We start from the raw sequence: 21,741 nt of genomic DNA, 5'->3' as shown, positions 1-21,741 counted from the left end.
TTCTTCTTCTTTAGCTTCTTCCTTCGAGCGATGTATGCGATGCTCATTGTCGCAGTCATCCTTGTACGTCGATTGGTCGCGCTGTTATTAAGAGTTATAGCGAGACGAGCGCGATTAAACTTTCCTAAGTCTCGTATAAAAAGAAGAAACTAGTGCCCGAGGGGGGACGATTCGAAATGAACTATCGATCTCTCGATTGAAAAATATTCAAGTCTATTTTAAGTACTCTCGTAAAAAGATTCTTATTATTCCATCGATGGCAAAACTCGTAATAGAAAGGGAAAAATAAATTATTTGCGAAAGAAGATATCGATTAAATCCTCTTTCTCTCTTCTTAATTAAGTTCCAAACTGAAACTTGACTGGAAATAAATGAAAGGCGAAGCTTCTTACGCTTCCAATCGGAGAATAGAGAAATTCGAAAATGAAATGATCCAGCTTTTATTTATTATTTTTGGAAATAACACTTTCGCGAAAATAAAATTAGAAAGCAAAATATTCGCGTTCGTCTGTTGTACCCTCGGCTATCGACCGTATCGTAGCTACGTATCGGTGGCCCGTATCAGATGCCCCTATCAGCCAATTAGTAGAAATGAGATCGGAGGCGTAGATTAAGAAGCAACTTCCTGTGACATTTGGTACTGGCACATTTCAGCGAACTCCATCGTTACCCTTAGAACTCTCCTCTCTATAGTCTTTAACTCTAGAATGTCTACTTAAGTTTCATATACACGTTATTTAATATATTGTATTTACAATTTTTGATAGCATCACAGACTTTTGAAAAAATAACAAAAGTTGGATAGGAAAGTTGTCGTAATAGAAGAAAAGAGAAAGATGGAATAAGAAGTATATCCGTTTCGATAGTTTTATGCTTATTTCCCTAAAAAAGTTATACAGGCGAAGCGTATTATCCTTCCTTCTTGAAATTCGAATGTGAACAGCGATGCCGTTTCGTGACCAGCTCCGGCAGGAACTCGTAAGATTAAGTATCAACCTTTTCGTACCCGTAAATCAGCAGGGAATAAGATGGAGCACTGAAAAGCGAAGAGGATGGAATCCTTCTAGGGAGGACTCGCCATCGAATATTTTTCGTTACATTATTTACTCTAACGGAAGATTCTTTAGTAAAGTTCCTTTTTTTCTTCTTTTCTTTTGTACGTAAAAACCTTTTCAAATGGAAGGACGTATTATAACTCGAGCTCCTTTTCTATTTTCACTATTCGAAGGTTTAACTTAGAGTTTTAAATAGAAATTTTCGAATTCTTCACATTTTTCTTACATTCCTTTAACAGTAACCATCTTCTTTTCGTACGCTAATTTAAAATTCACGAACGAATACAAAATCTTACGCTCTCGAGAGGATCTTTCTTTGTCAACCGAATTGTCTTTATTAATATTTATTAAAATATTCCGTCTATGTTTTAAAGGCGCGTTCCCTCGAAAAATCCTTTTTAAAGATATTCCCCGTCCTTTTTTCCGAGAGATCCGTTATTTGCTTTTAAAAATGTATTATTGGATTTCACGGATTCCCCGGGGTAATAAAAGACAGGGAGAGATAAGAAAGAGAGACAAAAAAGAAAACTGCAAAGACTTTTGAGTCTCATTAAGAATGAATGACTTCAAATTCGAGTCGTTACGATGGTGTTTCGCGTTGCAACGAAAATGGACGACGGTGGTGTTAAACGGGCCGCGTCTGGACAGCAATGTTCGAAACGGTATGCGAGAAAGAGCTTGGATGAGAACTCGTGTGAGCGTGTCAAGAAATAAGAGAGCGAGCAAAAATATGTAAGAAGATGAAGGAGAGAGAATGGGACATAGAGCGAGATGGTTGGTTAGGTAGAAACGTAGGTAGGTGGTTAGGTAGGCAGACAAGTTAGTAGGCGGAGACCGTCTATCAGGTGACTTCCCAAACCTCCGCAACTTTTACACCAACCTACGCGTCTCTACGTGCATGAAAGTAGAAGATTGTAAATACTCGTGTGTATAGCGTGTATGCATTCACATGCATGCAATATGCCTAAGCTCGCTTTCACCCTTATATATTATTTTTCAGTCTTTTCACAACGATCGAAAGAATACATAAAATGTCGAGAATCTCGAGAAAAATTTCAATGAATTTTCACTAATTTAATTTTCAAAAGGGTTCTCTTTCTTTTTTACTATCGGAATAATTGAATTCATTGAAAAACACGAGACAATTGTATTTTCAATCAAAGTATAAAAGAAAGTATAGAAATACAAAAAATTCTCGCGCGAACGAAAAAAAATGTATGAAAGATGAATCGAGAGAAAAGATAGGAAAAACAGAGACGCGCGTACAGATATTCTCGCTTTGATTTGCTAAGTTCGCCGATTCACGCATTCCTACTTCTACATAGTCGATCATTCTCTTGTGTGTAGACACCTTAAAGCGGATGTATCATCTTTTTGTCGCAAGCACACAACCTCCTCTCCCTCTTTTTCTTTCTACCTCGTATTCCTTCCCACTATACAATCTCTTCTCGGTGCATCGTTCTTACATGATGTTGTTAGTAGAGAAAAATCTCTACTAGCAAACTCGGGAAACAATTTAATCGCGCGTAGCTTCTTTATTAAAGTTCCAGTTTCGAATATTACGTATTTCTTTTTCTCTTTCGAGGAGAGATCGAATGTTCGGTTTAAAAAAAAGTTAGATACGGTAAAGTATACGATAAATGAAAATGACTTTCGACATTATTTGACTCGATATCACTCGTAAATTAGCGAAAAGAAATTTTTTGGAAGGAAGATCTATGATATAAAGAAACGTAGGTCGTTTCTTTCAAGCGATATGCCCATTGCATAGAACCTCCCTTGCGAGATAGCACTGTCCCAGTGGCCTACTACTGATTTACGTCTCTTTCTCGCGTTCGTTATGCAATGGCTTCGATGCGTTTGCCGATTCCACCCCCGATTCAACCCGATTCAAGCCCGCTTCGGGCCGTTCCACACTCCGGTGCAACCCCGGGCGCCAGCGATAAGCCCGTTCGCTCGTAAAATCCAACTTTCCCAGCCTCTGTCCAACTGTAACGCCGACCATAAATCTCAAACGTAACTCTCCATTAGCGCTCCGTAGGAATGTTCAAAAAAAAAGTCGGGATAATGCTCCGTCTTTTCCAACTTTATGCGGTTGTACAAATAGGAATGCAAAGAGACGCGAGATCTACGAGAACTTTGAATAGCTTTTATTAGTTTCTTCATTCTAATTTCTATGATTAATGAAATCCGAATATGATTAAAGACTCGTTCTGTTATCTATATTTTAATGAAATCTCAACAATGTTATCCCGCAATAGTAGTACGTACAGATAGAAAATATTTGACGTATCTCGTTTTACGTAATCGGTTAACGTCCGAGTTGATGCTTATGATCTAAAGAATACAAAGTCCATAGCACGTTTTAACGACTATATCACTTAAAACTTGAGTAAGAGAGTACGTATATAAACGTGCTATTACATAAGGGAATCTTACGTGTAACGGCCGAGTTTGTCGAGATCATCGAGAAGGATGGCAATGGGATGTAGGTAAATCTAAACGGCAAGGGCCGTTACATTTTCCAACGAATACAGTCGTCGGAATGCATGCTATAAATTTGAAGCGAGTTGTATACGGTGCTCGTAAATTCGGAACGCTGTCTTGACATAACGAAAAGAAAAAGAAAGAGTGAAAGATAAAGAAATATTGCGCATGGTTAAGAACCTTTATGAACGAAACTGTTGAAAAATATAAAGGACCCTCGACAAAGTGAGCGAATTGCGAAATATATTGTTTGCGATATCGTTTGCGATATCTACTTGCAAGCTGAGTTCATTTCCGTTCTGTTTTTTATCTTCGAAGATTGGCACGAGTAAACGTTTAGAAACAAAAACGATAGACGGATAATAAACGTTTAATTATAAATATACGCATCCACCCACCCTCCGTTTTAGCAACCGTAGATTTTTTATACATAATATTACTTTATGTAATTAACGTATAATATATAGATAACTATAGACATAAAAGAGTAAGAAAGTAGAGCTAGGTATAAAAAATGATTACTCGAATAAATAAGAGAAATATGACTTGGTTTTGATCTCGTTCGTTGATACTAAAGTACTTTCATGGCAATAATAATCTCGATAGACGAGATTCGGGAAGGTACAAATTCGAAAAGAGCCATGCTTGCTTGTAATTCGTGAAAAAGGAGCGGTAAAAAATTACACACAACGCAGAAACTTAGTAGTGTTTTTAAGATAACCGGTACATCGGCGCGATACCCTATAGGTATAAAATGTCGAGGCCATAAACGTACTTTTTACTGTTCCCTCGCGGAGAGTGTAACGCTCTGCGGTACCGTTACATCGGCCAACTGCCGAAGAAAGGACCAAAGAGAACCGACGAGCGACTCCAAGAGAGAAAGAGAGAGAGAGAGAGAGAGACGCTCGATCATACACGGCCGGCAAAGATGAGAAAACTATAATACAGAAAATCCAACGCGCAAGTAATACATTCGTATAACATAATAAACATTTCTTAAGACATTTTCCCTATATTCTATTCTATAGAGGAATATTAGAATTGGTATTGGAACCTTTAGAAAGGAAAGTATCGTTGAAATACTATAAATACTGCGAGCCTTTCTATACGTATTTAATTACATAATTATTAATTAGAAAATATATCTCTTTCCATATTGATCGATCGAAGAATATAAGAAGGAAAAGGATAGATCGATCCTTTCGTGGAATGATCGAAAAATCCTCGGCGTATTGCAGAAGAGAGAGACTCACCCTGTGAGGTGCTCGAAGAAGTCGATGAACGGCGGCAAGCTGGTTGATCAACGGCAAGGTCACGCTGAAGGTGTGCACGGGAGGTCTCGGTGGCTCCGGATAGGAGCTCGCGTAAGCGAACGGATCGACGTCGTTCAAGTACTGTACTCGACACGTCAGAGACATCCTCCTATCTGTCTCTTTTCTTCTTACCTTCTTCCTTCCTTCCTTCCTTCCTTCCTTTCTTCCTTCCTTCCTTCCTCTTTTCTTTTCTTCTCGAACTTCTTGACTCCACTACTTACTCGTGTCTCCGAAAAAGGTAACGCCCTTCTTTGCGCTAACCGATCGTCCTCGTCGCCCTCGCGACTCCCTCTCCCGCACCGGACCGCACGACCGCTTTACGCGAACGTACGAACCGGTTCGCAGTATCGCCGATTTGCGTTCATTCGAGAAGCTGGCTACAGCGAAACAAAGAAACCTCCTATGTATACATATATTATTCTCTCTCTCTCTCTCTCTTTCACCCCCCCTCTTCCCCTTTCTCTGTCTTTCTTCCTCTACGAAAATCTTGCGATCGAATAATTGGCAAAGTATATTTACTTGGAGAATCGTTAGACGCCTTACTTCTCGTCCGTTCGTTTGTATATCGGAATAAGAAAAGGTGAAAAAAACGTGTCTACTTTTTTACCGAAAAGTATATGGCCTACGCGTTTAATCTTGTCTCCTTTTCTAACGTCATCCTTTCATCCTATTCGCATTGTTCTTACTCGTGGCGTGCATAGGCCGGGCTATCCTCCTCCTTCGAACCGGCTTGAAGAAGGGACGTGGCGTGCTAGAGATTGGGATAGACGGAGGGAGAAACGGAGAAAGAGAAGCGAATGAAAGAGAAAAAAGAGAAGAGAGGAGAAGGGAGAGAATAAACGAGTCTGCGCCATACCACGAACGTAATCGTGCCTGTGGTCGACGAAAGAGATTCACGATCAAGATACGATTGGCGAATCAGAGAGAAAAGAAAAATTTCCAAACTCGATCGAATCGAACGGAACTTAACCTAGTCCTTGATTCAAAAGTTCTCTCATAGCGGAACCTCTTTAAAATATAAGATAAAACTACCGAAATGTTTACGTATTATTTTGAAATAACAATGATTTTAAACGAAATAAATGTTATAGCGAAATAAAAGGTAAGCCAGATTCGATTTGGAAGAAGTCATCTCATTTCTCTCCTCCCAAAAATTGAATTCGCGTTGAGAACATAAGGCTCCCGACTTCAGAAGAGTAGAAAGAAGGAGGAAGGTGGATAAGAAGGAGGATAAGAAGAAAAAAAAGGAGAAAGAGGAGGAGGAAGGCCGGCAAAACCAGTCGTGGCGTTCGACATTCCAGGAAATTATCGAGAGAGAGACTATTCGACCGAGTCTGTCTCTCTCTCTCCCTCTCTTACCAATTTTTAACTGCCATCTGTGATTTTCCCTAAAGATTCCTTCTTTCTTTGAACACAATGCATCTCTATTTATGTTAGAAACGAAAGGAAAGGAAGAGACCGGACGTTGAATCTCATGGACACCTTTGACCGTGCACGTTCGGAGTCTGCGCGACAAGCTCACATACCTACATATACCTTCGAAGTAAATACCGAGTATGTACATGAGCAAGCAGAGCAGATAAATGAAGAACGAGAAACAGAGAAAGAGAAAGAACGTTAGGGGAGGGAGAGAGAAAGAAAGAGAGAGAAAGAGAGACAGAGAGAGAGAGAAAGACAGACGAAGCACGCGCAACAACACGCGTGCTTGCCGCGCACGGAAAACTTTCCTTCCGTTCGGTATATTTTCCTTTTTTAATTCTCTCCCCCCCTCACTCTCTCTCTCTCTCCCTCTCTCTCTCTTTCACTCACACTCTTTCTCTTTCAACGAATGATTTATTCGAATACGATTACATCACCGATACTAAAATATTGCTCACACTAAAAATGAACGTGCAAAACACAATCTTCCTCAATGTTTAATGATAGAAAAACCATGAGAGTGTGCGCGCGCACTTCTTGCCGTTAAACGACGGCGGCAAAGAGAAGAAAAACGTGACTCACCTCGCGAACAGCCGCCGCGACACTGAGACGTCGCGCCAGACACCTGTCGCCACCGGCCGACGGTGGCGTCGCCATGCGGCACTTACCCTTCCCTTTCTTTTGACTATCCCCACCCCTGCTCTAACTACCAATGCCCGTCAACCCGCACGCTCGAAACAACCGGAGATAGACTCTCTTCGCTATACACACAGGTATACTCTTCTATTCTTTCGAGACGATTATTTTTAAGATAATAGGCTCATTTTTTGGAGATTTATTCTTATTGCGATAGGTGTTGTGCAACGCTTATGTTATTAACTTTACTAGGAAGATCGAAACAACTGAACAACGAATGAATCGAATTAGTACAAATTTTAGAATGTGAAAACTTTGGAATTAGATTGGAATGAAACAAACATTGTAAATAGTATATATTCGATTAGTTATGAATTAATATTTTTTAAAAGATAAGTAGGATTATTTAAGAATTTTAACAAATATTACACCAAATACATTCGAGTGCAAATAAAATTTCGAAAGCTCGATATCCCAAAATGCTGAATTTGAAACAGTTGCATAAGTTTTTTTTCTCTACACCTAATAAAAGAAAGAAATGATAAACGTAAATATTTCTCGAAGAGGAGATATCCACTTTTACGGCAGGAAATCGTTTTGGGAAAGAAGCTTGCCACGAATTTGTCGTCGTCGAAGTTTACCTAGCCAAGCGGAATGGCTTCTTTTTATAGTTTTCTTTTCCAATTCTCTCTTTTCGTTGAGATAAGAAAACTCCCATGGGATAGAAGTATCCAACAGTGGACGAATCTGCGAGCTTTTACGCGAGAAAGGCAATGGCGCAGAACTATGACGACGACGAATAGGATGAGGAAGGTGGGGTAAAAGAAACGGGTAGCAATAGTAATTGTGGGGTGAAAAAATAATCAGCTAGCACGACACTTAGAAGAAGACCATAAATGTGACCGTGCTCATTGTCCCTTCGGTACCTACTACAGCTTCCCCCGGTCTCCCATCAACGGACCCTTCTTCTCTTCTTTCTTTTGCCAGTAGACTCTACAGTGACAGGCTTACAACGAGAGAACGCACTAAAGGGGGTTGCTACGAGCTATTCGTTTCGAAAAGCACGGAACACACCAGACGGCACGGGGCATGCCAAACGTCACCTCAAATTAAATTCTATTATTCGAAAGGCCCCCTTCTACCATTTCTCTCTCTCTCTCCTTTTTTCTCTTATTTTTGTGCGTTAAATCAAACTGAGGGATACTTTAATCGATCCTCATTGTAACCTATGCGATTATTTATTGAAAAACGTGACTGGGAATCGCTTTTGAGTGTTCGTGATCTCTCCAAACTATTTTTTGTTTCTTGTCGTCATTGTTTTATGCGAGACAACGCAACGACGTCGAGTTCATCGTAGTACGTCGCAGACAGCCTTAATCGAGACAGCTAACCAAGGTGACTCGAGGAATTCTTTTTACTTTCCCCATCAACCCTTTTTGTCTTCTTTGTCGCTAGTACTTTACGCGTATAACGAAAAGAAAGAGAAGGAGTCTGAGACGAAAGAAGAAGAGTCTCTTTAGCGCATCCCTCGCGAAAAACAATAATGTCGTGCAGGCACCATCCTCTTTTCTTTCTCTCTCTCTCTCTTGCTCTGTCTCTTGCTTTTGTTCGCGAGATTTTTTCGAGTGCGTACGTACAATATGTACATACCATTGTAAAGTCATCTACAGACTTCTCTAGTGCGACTCTCAACGGAAAGCACTTCAACGTTGAATGCCAGACAAATGTAACTAGATACCAGTCAACGACAAAAAAATGATCAAGAAGTTATGTTTCTTGAGACATATATCAAAAATTTTCAAAACACGAATCACTTATATTTTAACGAATAATAATTGAATATTATATGACTCACTGGGATGTATCCGTCCGGTTGTGTTCTATCTTGAAAAGGCTCGTGCTCTCTACAAAGAAAAAAAATAATAAAAATAAAGGAAATGAAAAATTTTGTAAAATATAAACGATAATACAGATAGGATAAATATTTATTCTGAATCTTACCTGTGTCTTCGCTGTATCACTGGAGTTTTCGGCGTGCTATCGTGAATGATCACCTGCGTTGCATCTATTTCTTCGCATTCGGAAGTATCCTCGGTAGATTCTGTAAAAGTATCATTGTCAAATGATGTGAAAAGAGACGCGCTATAGATTTAAAAATAAATCTCTCGAAAAATGGAAAAAGAAAGCATCATAACACTTTCCAAAGGATTTTTCATTCACCCCGATAAATGTCAAATGAAAGCGAACATTTATGATCGGTAAAATGAACAGCTGGCAATCGACTAGCTATCCGCTTGAGCAGTTTTGTACGTGGGAAAATAAATGAGCCAACGAAGAAACGACTTTGTTGATTTTCTCCTTCGTTTTACATGTAAAGTTGGCCCCTTTCCCTTATCGATCGATTTCGGAATCGATCCGATTGCAAACTCCAAGGGTAATGTATCGGATCGAACCTATACGGTAGAGCGACCTAATCCGAATAAGCTCTTCCTTTCTTAAACTCCTACTCAACTTACCCTCTTCGAGTTTGCCCTGTCTTCTAGAACGACGCAAAAGCGGACTATTTCGTTGATTCGTCGTGGTTGTTGCTGTATCTAGAAAGTCGTCGATATTCGTGTATTCTCCAATGAAGAAATGTAAGTTAGACGAAGTCGGTTTCCTCGGAGACGATCTACGAGAAGGTGGTTGAACATTGTCGTAAGGCGAGATCCTTCCATGATAGTTGTGCGGTGGAGCTGGTGGATTCTCTACCTGCAAATCGAATTCCTCCAAAGATCGCTAAAAAAGATCGGACCTAATATCACATGCGTTCGCAAAGTTAGACAAGCTTTATTCAGAATTTATTAATATTAAGAAGAAAAAAGAAGATTTTCGATAAAAAGTCTTAAGATCAAAGTACACTTCGATCGATCTAACAACGAGTGAAATTTGATGTAATGCTTCTCGCCGTAATTATGAAAACTGCGATGTAAAATAGTGTAGAATGCAATTCTGGAACTACAATGGTAAAGTAGTTTCATTTGGTTTTTGTTTCGGCTGCCGATTACCGCCTTATTTCTTGTTTAATATTTCAAGACAAAATATCGTATCGTTTCCTTTATAAGAAAAATAAAGTAAAACGCCGTAGTTAAACGCGATCATCTTACCCCTTCGGGACTGGCTCGATCTCCCAACGGTTCGTAGCTCGGTGGCAATGGAAATTCGATAGGGAATCTAGAGAGGCTTCTCCGGGTGTAGGTTTCAGGCTCGGGGTCAACGCCGATGTCTATCCTTTCGAAAGACTCCGAGGAGTCCGAAGTACCGTTGGAAGTTTCAACCGGGATCTTGATGACTCCTTCGGGAACATTCGAGCTGCTATCCATCCACCAAGCTCTTTCACCGGACTCGATATGTCTGATTTTCTTTGGACTCTTACGATCAACCTCGAGCCTTTCAAGATTGGGTTCGCGGGAAGGTGGTGTAACGATCACTTCGACACCCTCCGGGACGCTCTCTGGATCGTCGCTCATCCACCAAGCTCTTTCGCCAGATCGTTGATGTCCGATACACCTTGGACGATCTTTCGATTTATTACTACCACGACTCGAAGTTTTTTTCGATCGACTGGACGAAAGGGTTGTTTCTTTCTTTCCATTTTCCGAAGTAGCATCGCTCTCCTCTAACCACCAAACTCTTTCTCCAGACTCCTGACGCCATACTCTAGGCTTGAACTTTCCTACAATTACAAAAATGTATTTCTCGATATAAAATGTAAGTTCTTTTAAATTGCGATATTAATCTGTGGACTCACCGTCATCGGGAAGAACGGTACTGATGGTAGTTTCCTGGCTAATATCGTCGTTATATCCACTAAACCTTTCAACACCCTCGGGCACATTATCGGACATCGGATCCAACCACCAAGGTCTCTCGCCGGACGATTGATGTTCGATTCTCGTCTTGAAATCGCGATCTTTATCGAAAATCCTATCGGATTGTTGGGAACCCTGAGACTTCGGTGAGCCTTGCGTAATAGATCTCGAAAAGGACGCAGACTTTTTCGTCATATCGGGATTCTCTTCGTTGGAATCGGGCCAACCACTTGACATTACAGACTCGCAAGTGGTATCGTGATGTTTGCTTTTAAAGAGATTTGTCACGGGTTCCAAAGCTCTCATTAAGAAGGATTTAGCTTCTTCCGTTTTTCCCGAACGGTCGCTTCTCGATCTGGGATTCGATCTCGAACTAGGCCTAGGACTCGATCTAGGACTCGATCTTGGACTGGACGGTGGTCTAGGTGGTTTATCCACGCTCAGAGAATTTTCCTCGGCCGAAGATGCAAGCGCCGCGCTCGTTCTCGATGATCCGATACTCGTTTTGTCAACTTTGTTCTCGCAAATCGGCCAATTCGAATCGTTTCCTCTTCTCCATTTCCTAGCAGCAACCTTTTGTCGTTGATCCTCCGTCTCTTCCTCGCTGCTCGAGGAACTGGAGGAATTGGAGTCGCTGCTGTCGCTCGATTCCGATCGCGGGAGATCCCTCTCGCCGGACGGGAAGGAGGTCGATTTCGCGTCGTTTCTCGATTTGCCGCTCGAGTCGTTTCTTCGAAGCGAACACGACGAGGAAGATAAAGACGAGGACGAAGTCTTTGATCTGCCCGAAGGTATTTTTGTCTTGGACCCCATCGATTTCAGGGATATCGAAGACGAGGAAGGTGCCAATTGTCGAGCTCCGTCCAAATTTGATTCGGAATCTTGCGAACTGACAGACGTGCTTCTTTGCTTTTTCATTCTCTCGTATTTGGAACACGAAGGATCGGGATTTTCCATGTTTAAACTCGACTTTCTGAAATCCTTATTTATGAATTTAGCAACGACGATGCTCTTGGAGACAGCACGATCGGCACTTTCATTCTTTGGCACAGGTGGTTTTCCTCGTGCGTCCGGAGAACTCCCTCGTCGCGAATTCACTGACGATGCGCCGGAACATCCGCCAGTAGCGGATAGTTTGGCGACGGATTGCGACTGCGATCGAGAGCTGGAAGCCGATGACGGCGTTGGTGTCTTTATTTTTGATCCCTGATTCGTCATCGAGCCGCCTGACGATGACTTGGATCTGCCAGTTGGCAAACTCGCGGCGGATCCTTCGGAAGAGTCTGTTCGTCTCATTTGTCGAGGCATGTTTTTCGTCGAACCACTACGAGAGCGACTTTGAGAGGAGCTATTGATTAGAAAGTGTGGAATACGTTAGATTATATTCAAATAAACATTTTCAAATATATCCTCATTATTATTATTATTAATATTATTATTATACAATATATTCTATATATATTCGTTAAGTTAAAAAATAAGAAGAAAGAAAAAGATGAAAGTTTTCTTCCAAGTCGATAAGTATAATACCTTGAAGGAGATTCCTTTCTAGACGGCGAAGTCTCATGCTTCTTTTCCTGAGGATGAGCATCAAACAGCTTGAAAGAATCAGTAGTTCTTAAGGATAGACTGTTTTCCGGCTTGGGAGTAGAATCTCTCCTTTCTCGTAGCACAGCTTGGACGGGCTTCGTCGAACATTCCGTCTTCGAAGGCGTTCTCGAGAGTTTTCCCTCGCTTTTAGGAAAAGCTCCGTTTAGTCGTTGCAAAGATGGCCTTTTTTCTTCGATTTCCTTGCTTTTCAAAGTGCTACAAGTTTGATCATTTTTCAAATAATCCGGAGAATGTTTGACGCAAGAGTCATCGGGAACGTCGATCGAATGAAACGTCGTCGTCGTTCTTGGATTTGACAGTAGATCTGCCTTCGTCTCGTCCTTCCTTTCGCTAATCCGATCTCTATCGATACACTTGTTTTCATCCTTTTGATCTCTATCGATAACGTCGACGTCATCTTTCAAGACAGCTTCGACTTTAGCGGCTTGCAAAGAAGTTTCCTTGTTGTTTCTCGAGAAAGGGAGAAGCTCGTGCTTCGTAACGACTTCTCTATCCTGCTCTCTACTATGGTGATTATTATCAAGTTCTTGACTACACGTCGGAGATACTTTGGGTGGTTGATCGTTTCGGGAACTCGTGGAATTCTCGTTAGCTCTCGAGAATGCAAAGCCACCGATCCTCGCGCAGTTTCCCGAAGCTCCGCTGCTACCGGTTGCAGCGTTGAAATTTCTCGAAGAGTATACCGTGGGGTTTCCAGGCGAAGCCGAACTCGTTGATGAAAATTTATCGAGGTAAGATGACCAACCGGTGCCTGGAACTCTGCCAGCACTCGCACCAAACCTCGAAAACTTGGGTGTTTCTTCGCACCGATCGCATTGAACTTCTTCGTTCTTTTTCTCAACTTTTCTTCGACATCTAGTTTTTTCTTTTTGCACGATTGTTCCCATATCCGCTCTCCTGTTTCTTACGAAACTCGAGGAAGCAGGCGGGGTCGGCGACGTACCCCTACTTACCATTACGACGCAATTATTTTCCAGCTCTTCGATTCTGTTCTCGGTTTCGCAATCATTCCAATTTCTACTACCTTCATCCCGCAAATCTTCTTCGGATTTGACAGGGCCTTTCGTACAACATTCGGCCTTAGTCTTCGCCGAAGTGGAAAATTCTTTGCTATTGCTACTGGAAGTTCGGTACCTGTCCGATCCAGAGTAGCTAATAGCCGAGGGTAACCGTTCGTTACTTCTAGACGGCAACGAAAATCGAGAGCTCGTTGTTAAACTGAATTTCGAAGAGATCGGTGTCGAACTATATTCCGTCGATGTACCTAAGAATATAACGAGAGTAAATCATTTAAATAATAGCACACTCGAAATATAGATTTTGTTCTCGTAGAAAATGTATCGAAAATATCGGTGATCCACTTACTTCCGGTAGATCCGGCACGAGAATAAGACGATGGTGGTCTGGAATATACTCGAAAAGAATTTCCCTTTTCAACGCCAACATCTGGACTCGTTTCGCGCGACGTTCTTCCCGAATTCGTCCGTAAAGTCCTGTAGGAAACGGGTGGATGCTCGCTTCTCTCCTTCCTTTCGCTCCTTCCCTCTATACTGCTATTGCTATAGTTCCTACCTAATCCCGAACCAGGATACGTACTGGAATTGTACCGCAATATTCCTTCCGGTTCTTTGCTCTTTTCACGGGTAGATCCACGGTTGTATCTATTCAAGAGAGAAGATGGCTTTTCGACGTTCTTACTGCCCGAATAGGAGTACTTTTCGAGAAGCAATGATCTACTATCGGACAACGGACTCTTTGCTCTGACATCTTCTATTTTTCTCGGATTCAATCTATTCTTTTCTATCTCTTTGCTACCTGCGAACACGCAATGAACACATCCTCAATTACATTGTTCGTACATGATCGATAATTAAATTATGCTTTCGATAAAATATATACAAAATCCTAACGGTAAGACAAAATATTATAATATAAAAATAATAATCTTTTATTATAGACGTGTAACACTCACACGAATATTTCAATGTGCCTTTTTTCTCGGCCTTGTCTTTCTTCAAGAAAGAATTTCCATATCCAGAAACCGTTACGTCTTTTCTACTATCTCGAATAGGATTGGGAGGTATACCAGTATAGGTCATCCTGCAAGTCGCTAAAGAGCTTCCACTCGATGTATTTCTAGTAGAAGTGCCCGTACCAAGTCCACTTCTACTACTCCTATAAGAGCTAGTATCACTCTGAAAAATGAAATTGAACGTGTTACCGCGAATTCGTAATAAAGCAAATCGAACCGAACGTTCCACTTCCTTTCGCATGCAACTGGCTAGACGATTTCTATTTAAAAACCAATCAACGAGATCACGATGATACATTACGCGAAGGCGTTCCAGGATATTCATGATGATCGACGAAAATTACAACTCTTCTCTTTAAACCTATACTATTTATATAATAATAATAAATAATCGGTATATAAAAGATACGTTCGATAACACATGTGCCGAGTGATTTTTATAATAAATGTATTAAGTCACACTTTGCGCTATTATATCATTCACGAGTAATTATGCTTTAAAAGTGAATGAAAATGAAATATAAATGAATATTATTATTCGTATGAAAGGTAAGTAGAAATATACGATATAGAGCTTCCTCGGCATAACCCGCGGGAATAACAATAATTCTTATAATTAACATAAGTTTGGCGAGCTGCCTCGTGCTCGAAATAGACGGGCCGACCCAGCAGGGAGTAATAACCTCTCTCTTACAAACTAATACAATGACTAATGCTATCACAGCTTTGATAAAAACTTGGGACACTCGTAAAATGTTAAAGAAACGTTAAAAAAAATATTCGATTCGAAGAATAAATATTGTCGCGTTTATACTTGCTTCATACTCGTTAGACTAGGATAACGAAAATGTCGATAAAATAATTCTTATTATCGACGTCCAAAGTTATTATACTTGAAACGAAGCAAAACTACGGTTGGTATCGTAGCCGTTGAAATATGAAATTGACGAAGGATAGTAAAGAACTATCGTCCGATTGTTTTTTCGTCTAGTGCAAAGATTACCTCCGCCTTCTAGCAACCGCTCGGGCATGTAGCGAAATCTATTCTCGGTGATTGGGCGATCTTTATTTCTATTCGCGCTGTGCTCCTCTTCGATTAGCCATAGCGCGAGAGTACGACGTCACGGAATTAGATACGTTTTCGCTCGTTAAACGCAAGCGAAAGCTAGTCCCCGACTGCTCGCATTCGATTCAGAGTACATTCAACGAACTTGCAAACGTTTCTCGATCTACAATGAAAATAGCTTCTCGCGAGCTTGTCGACTGACACGTATATAGATATCTTAAACGAATTCGTTTTGTCCGTAAGATTCGATCGAGCCGAGGAATATAGACGCGTCGCATATGCAACTTTGTTTAATTGTAAATAGAAGTACGGCAAACCGCGCAATTGGAAACTCGACAAATTGAATACTCATTGCATACGCGTCTCGCATATCTGCTTATCTTCTTTACGTAGATATCCGTTGAAATGTCGGCGATCGGAAAGACGTGGGTGAGCGCGTCGTTCCGTGACATCGACTCGCAAGGGAAGGCCGGCTAATTGAAGCGTGTCAACCTGATTTAACCTTCGTCGACTCGTCGCGTCATTATAATTTACGATTCAACGCCAGCTGACAAGCTCGCGCGAGAAAGATAACTCGTGCAACAATATATCTATCCATGTGCGCATATGAATACGTATACGTAGATGCGCGTAAGATATGTACGGCCGAAATAACATGTGGATGTTACGTCGTTGCAAACGTCTCAACTGTTATTCGCCGTGCTACTACGAAGCTCGTCGAATCGGTCCAGCGCAGCATCCGCAGCTGCCGGTGGTGGCCTTTTCCTCACGGTCGATGCTCCGCAAACAGACCGAAAATCTCGTTCTCCTATTCGTTGAATATGAAAATAAAAAAGCAATATCTTTGACGTTTCTCCATGAGTGCACGCGCGCGCGTTCCATATCTCTTTCCCTCTTTCTATCTCTATCTCGCAGTTGCAACGTGCTTCGGTCACCGACCTCCACCGACCCGCTAACGTTTCATCAAAGGTAACGAACCGTAACTTTTACTCTTCCACAACGTTCTGCTCCAGCTACGGCTATGCAACAGCGAAAGGAGCGAGACAAACAAACGTTTAGGAAAAATCTCTCGCACTCGTCGTCGGACTTACCTTCCGACCAAACACCTCGATTTTCCATCCTATAAACGTCTATCTTTCCTAGATCGACGAGAAAAAACTTCTTTTACGGACGAGCAAACCGAGATCCGCCCGATCGCGGTTCCGATCGCGGTTCCGATCGCGGTTCCGATCGAAAAATAGTCAAACGAATAAAAAGAAGACTCGTAATAGAAAAATGTCAGGAAGTATACGTTTCGGTGAGAAAATAGCAATGGCTTCGCCGCGTAATTGGAAAACTTCTTCTTCTTCTTCTTCTTCTTCCGTTTACGTATAAGTTGGTGGAAGCTTGAGACGAAAAGTTTCACGGTATACCGATATCGGAAACAGATAAACTTTTCAATAGCGTCTCGAGCCAATAAATCGCGCGTCGTTATTTTCTCTGGCTGATAGAAACAAGTCTCTACGTCATCGTGACATCGACTTGGACAGAGGATATCGTCGATCATACAAACGATCGTCACTTTTTTTCGTGTTTTTTATTTATCGATTAACTCGTTAATCACTGCCATCGAAAAATATATTTTGGACCTGTTTCGAACTAAATTTCGTCTTCATTCGCGACATCGATTTTCATGATATTTCTCAGTCGTGGAACGACTATCCGTCTTCTCTCTTTTACGTCAGTAGCATATCCATTATTTTTATACTCGCGAAATCGTAACATCGTTGCCAACTCTCGTATTGTATTTTCCCATAAAATTATTCTCTCGGTCCTATTACTGAATTCTACCTATGAAAATACATATACGTGTATGCATATTCGTTCTCTGAAAACAATGTGAAAATAAAGATAAAAAGAGGGAAAGAAAGAGAGAGAGAGAGAGAGAGAGATGCAACTTCGAGGCATCGTTAATTCTCTTTACCAATAACATTATCCTTCCTTGAAAAACTAATTTTTAAAAAGCTTCTATGAAGTAAACAGAAAATCCTAGTCTTTTGCATTGTCGGTTACAAGCCGACGCTCCTCCCGACGACTCATCCACGTATAAAATCCACAAGCTTTTCTTCTTCCACTTCTTTTGAAAAGAAACAAGAAAAATACGTTCGCGTCTACGAGTACGTTTAAATATAACTACGTCTCTCTCGTGATTCTCTTCTTCGTGCGTTCTCTCTTCCATACATTCGTATCTGTGTTCATCATTATATTGTATGTACTTAGGTATACAAATATGATATGTACCATATACTACATGTATTCCACCAGAATAAAGTTAATTAATTAAAAACATTCAAAAGAAAATAAAACGTACAAATGCGTTTCGCGTATTCAGCCCAAATAGTAATAATAATAATATTATTATTTTTATGTATATTTAATGGATGTTTCTTAAGATCTTTTTTATTTTATTCGTCATATAATAAAATCAATGAACCGCAAAAGTTTCAAATAAAAAGTTGGAATATTTGTGCCTTCCGTCGAAGAATGATTACCTTTCCCAAGGAAAGTCACGTTGCTGGACACGAATATATTGTATATCTCGAGTATGCATGCATTAAGCCTGAGAAAGATAGAAAAAGAAAATGAAACCAAGACGGGAAAGAGAAAAGAGAACGATGAAAATGCAAAGGATGCTTAATTAAAGCGATCCACGCAACATTCTACCGTTTCGAAGATTTGTCGCGTGAAATATTCAAAAGAGCCGTTAATTCTTCTTTCTCTCGACTCCTCCTTTCACTTATCGCTCGTATAACCTCGGTACTTCTACTCCAGCATTCAATCCTATTCAATCTACTTTAATTTTTATATCAACGCATAGCAAGTACGCTTCTGTGGAACATTATTATCAAATAGATTTTCTCTTCCATACTTTATAGTCGTTTTATTTATATCTTTCATCTTAATGACTCGACCGTAACTAACCATGACGAGCTTACTCTTTCGTGTAATTTACGCTTTCAATTAGAAATAATAATTATTAGAGAAGAAAAAAGAAGTATTGTCTTTAATTGGAAACAAAACTAAATGTATAAAATGATCTGGCAATTGCGCACCTAAATAGAATTTATACGATCGTGATATTACGTGTACAACCATCTGTCTCTGGCAATCCGTATCTCCTCCGAATGGAGCTTTGACATTCGACACCCTCTACTCGAGCCATTGGTTTCAGAGCCGATCGCAAGACCGCCTATATTTCAAGTATAGCACTGTGCACGGGAAGAAAGTCTTACACAAGCATACCTCTCTCTCTCTCTCTCTCTCTCTTTCTCTCATGTATATATGTGTTATCTACACGAAGAAAGACAAACACGTGTACACGTGCGCATGGCAGGCAGGCAAGCAGGCGTCGTATGGGAAAGACCCGGCTAATTTTGCTAGCTACGCCATCGCCGACGCGTCGACTTCTAGTTCACAAATCTCCCTCTCCCTCTCCCCCTTCTCTCCTCGCATCCAAGGCACACCCAACATTTCCACGCCAAACTTCTGCGACGTTTCATATCCTTCGATAAATATTTGCATCTCGTTACCCCTTAGCGACCATCAGTCACTCGGTTATCCATTCAGTCAGCCAGTCAACCAATCAACCATACTTTAATCTTTTCATCTCCGCGTCTATCCATGAGTACACAATCTCGCGGAAAACTCCTAGTTTCCTTTCCGAATCAACCAAATAACCCGCTACGATATTATCAGAATATTTATACGAATCATTTTATATTTGTACGCGTGTATTGACAAACTAATGCGTATCTCGACTCCTCTCCTATATCTGAAAGAACTTACATAGGTCCTATAAGATGCCATGATCCTCTTTCAAAGCGAGAAAAAATGCAAATTCTCTTCGAAGTAGATTCGTTATTCGTGGCGTAGAATACAAGAATCACAAGTGGTTTCGCAAGCATAGAATACACCACTATCACCACTAGCACAAGCACCACCGCCGCAACCACCATCAAAATAACTATCACGATCAGTAAGACACTATCACCGGCGCGAACTTTCGTAAGCTTTTGTACGAGTGATTTGTAAAAAAGAAAATGAAAAGGAGAACAAAGGAAGGAAAGTAAGAAAGGGTTAGAAATGGTCGGAGCCTCGACGCGACGTAAAACGAATCGACCGATCGAAGTTGGAACGATTCGTAAATGAGGCTCCGATGAGAATGAAGAAGAAGAAGAAGAAGAAGAAGAAGAGGAGCGCCTTCGTAGCGGCGCTTCGTTTCGGACAAAGTTCGGACCCCGAAGGACCGCCGACCCGCGAGGCACGTCGTCTTCCCTCCCCTTCCCCACCTTCCCGACTCGAGCCCTATTTTAAGAATAGCTTCTCGTATCCTCTCCCTTCTCGTTTCCTCGAGTCAAACTTCCAACTCCTCGTGAACTTTTCCATAGCAAAAATTCAAGACCTTTCTTTCTTTATTTACCAGCCCAATCCCTTATTGTTCCCTCTCTCTTTTTGTCTCGTTGCAACATTCTTCAAGATTTTGCTCAAAACAGGGTCAGTTACCCTCCCTCCTTCTTCCAAAGACCATCCGCATAATCTCGTTTTAAGCGTAAGAAAAAATATAGTAGCAGAGAATTACTACCTCCGTCGAACTGTACCCGGTGATTTTTTCTAAGAAATTTTACCGACCGCAACAAAAATAAACAATAAGTCTCTAATCTTGACAGGTAGAACTCGACTCTCTCGAAAACTTTAGATTATCCTAGCGTTCGTCTCTTATTTTCTAACATGAGATCTCTAGAAGAAGACGAAGAAGAATTGAAATTGTTCAACTCGAGAAACTCGAAACGTTGCATATGAAATTTTATTACAAAGTTTTTCTTTCTTCTTTCTTCGCTGAAATTGGATGATACTTTTTCTATTTTAAATTTGGACACTTTGTTTTTTTCCTCGCTGAGGAACCGTGCTGCCAACTTCGGTGAAGCTTTCAAATTCGCGCGATAAACGCGAGGCAAGTTACCTTCCGCTTGAGAAAGTTGCGCTCTGGTGTACGTACCGATCGAAGTTAAATATCTTCCAACGGTGACAGTATATTCTTTCCGAAGAAGATGGCACCAGCGTCATGATCCAAAAATTTCCGATAACATATAAAAGATCCACCCGTGAAATATCCATTTTCATTATTTGAATTCATTTGAGTTTTCTTTCAAATTTGGATTCTCTTTATCGAAATTGAAAACTCGCAAATCTTTTATCGTCTAATAAAATGTCTCGAAAGCTTTCGATTATTGTGCCAAATAATAGTGTCGCGAATTGGCGAGAAGTTTGCGGCAACGACGACGCCGCTAATTAACATCGATCAAGACGAATTGCACATTCAATGATCTACGTGACGTGTATTAAAAGACGATAAATATTTATAACTATCGTCTTTACAAAATATTGCTCGTCTTTTACACGCGCTGATAAATAAATTGATCTATAAGCTATATATGAGTTTTGAATTTTCTTAAAATGTACTAAAAATAATAGCGATAAAATGATTCAATTATTCGTTACTCATTGTTATTGAAATATGGATGCATCGTCATTTCGTCCACGTACTTGTTTACATGCATCTTATAAGTCCTCATTTTTAAACGAACAACTCATGTTCGAAATAAAGACTTTCGAGCTTACTCTACTTTCCCAATAGATACAAAGGATACACTGTTAAGATAAGAATAGAACAACTTAGTCATCTTGAGATTTTGCTCGCAATGCCGAAAAGTTATGCTCGACGTTTTTCACGACGATTTTGGACGCTGAGTCAACGGCTCTTCGCGGGATCGTGCTTTCAAATCGCGTATAGTATTTATCGAACGTTTATCGTCTATCTTTTACAAATTCATAAATTCTTTGCAACCGAAGTTTAACGACGATATAATATTACTTATGTACATTATATAATTACATATTTATATTCTTACTTTTGATACAACTTAATCCTTACGTAATCGTACTCGAAATGCCAGTTTATGGATTTCGGAGAAATTTGATATGGATGTGTTCATCCAGTTACGATGACCTGAATTCTATTCGATCTGGATCGAAAGGACGCGCGAGATCGTACAGCACACGCGTACAAATTCGTATTCTCTAAATATCCTCAATGTGTTCCTTTTAATCCAAAGCTTTGAATTCAGCTGTTTCCTCGTTAATAAAAGATCTATGAGAACTGACTAAGAGCTACCACCTGCTACACTCTATGCTCGATCAAACTGTCTCAATGATCGATAAAGCTATAGTATTA

The 21,741-nt window shown here is 40.6% G+C and overlaps 2 protein-coding genes across 3 annotated transcripts in view; both read right to left on the bottom strand.

The window, feature by feature from the left end:
• Positions 1-5,047, bottom strand: part of LOC122518171 (FH1/FH2 domain-containing protein 3) — a 45,667-nt gene extending 40,620 nt beyond the window's left edge. For both annotated transcript variants that reach the window (XM_043636926.1, XM_043636932.1), the window contains exon 1: positions 4,796-5,047. In XM_043636926.1, coding sequence (XP_043492861.1) covers positions 4,796-4,960 — 165 coding nt within the window. In that variant the 5' untranslated portion in view covers positions 4,961-5,047. The remainder of the gene's footprint in view (positions 1-4,795) is intronic.
• On the bottom strand, positions 5,020-19,410 carry LOC122517430 (dentin sialophosphoprotein-like). The gene is given in 12 exon segments (XM_043635848.1): positions 5,020-5,228; positions 6,857-6,881; positions 6,883-6,980; positions 8,762-8,814; positions 8,912-9,011; positions 9,427-9,661; positions 10,057-10,625; positions 10,701-12,109; positions 12,292-13,636; positions 13,738-14,187; positions 14,345-14,567; positions 19,296-19,410. Coding segments are annotated over 12 exon segments (4,584 nt in total). The 5' UTR covers positions 19,317-19,410; the 3' UTR covers positions 5,020-5,172.
• Positions 19,411-21,741: the final 2,331 nt, after the last annotated feature.

This window comes from Polistes fuscatus, unplaced genomic scaffold, assembly GCF_010416935.1.
Source record: "Polistes fuscatus isolate 324 unplaced genomic scaffold, CU_Pfus_HIC Scaffold1, whole genome shotgun sequence".
NCBI classification, from domain to species: Eukaryota; Metazoa; Arthropoda; class Insecta; order Hymenoptera; family Vespidae; genus Polistes; species Polistes fuscatus.
Note: the sequence above shows the minus strand (reverse complement) of the source record. Positions and strands in the feature narration are given on the sequence as shown.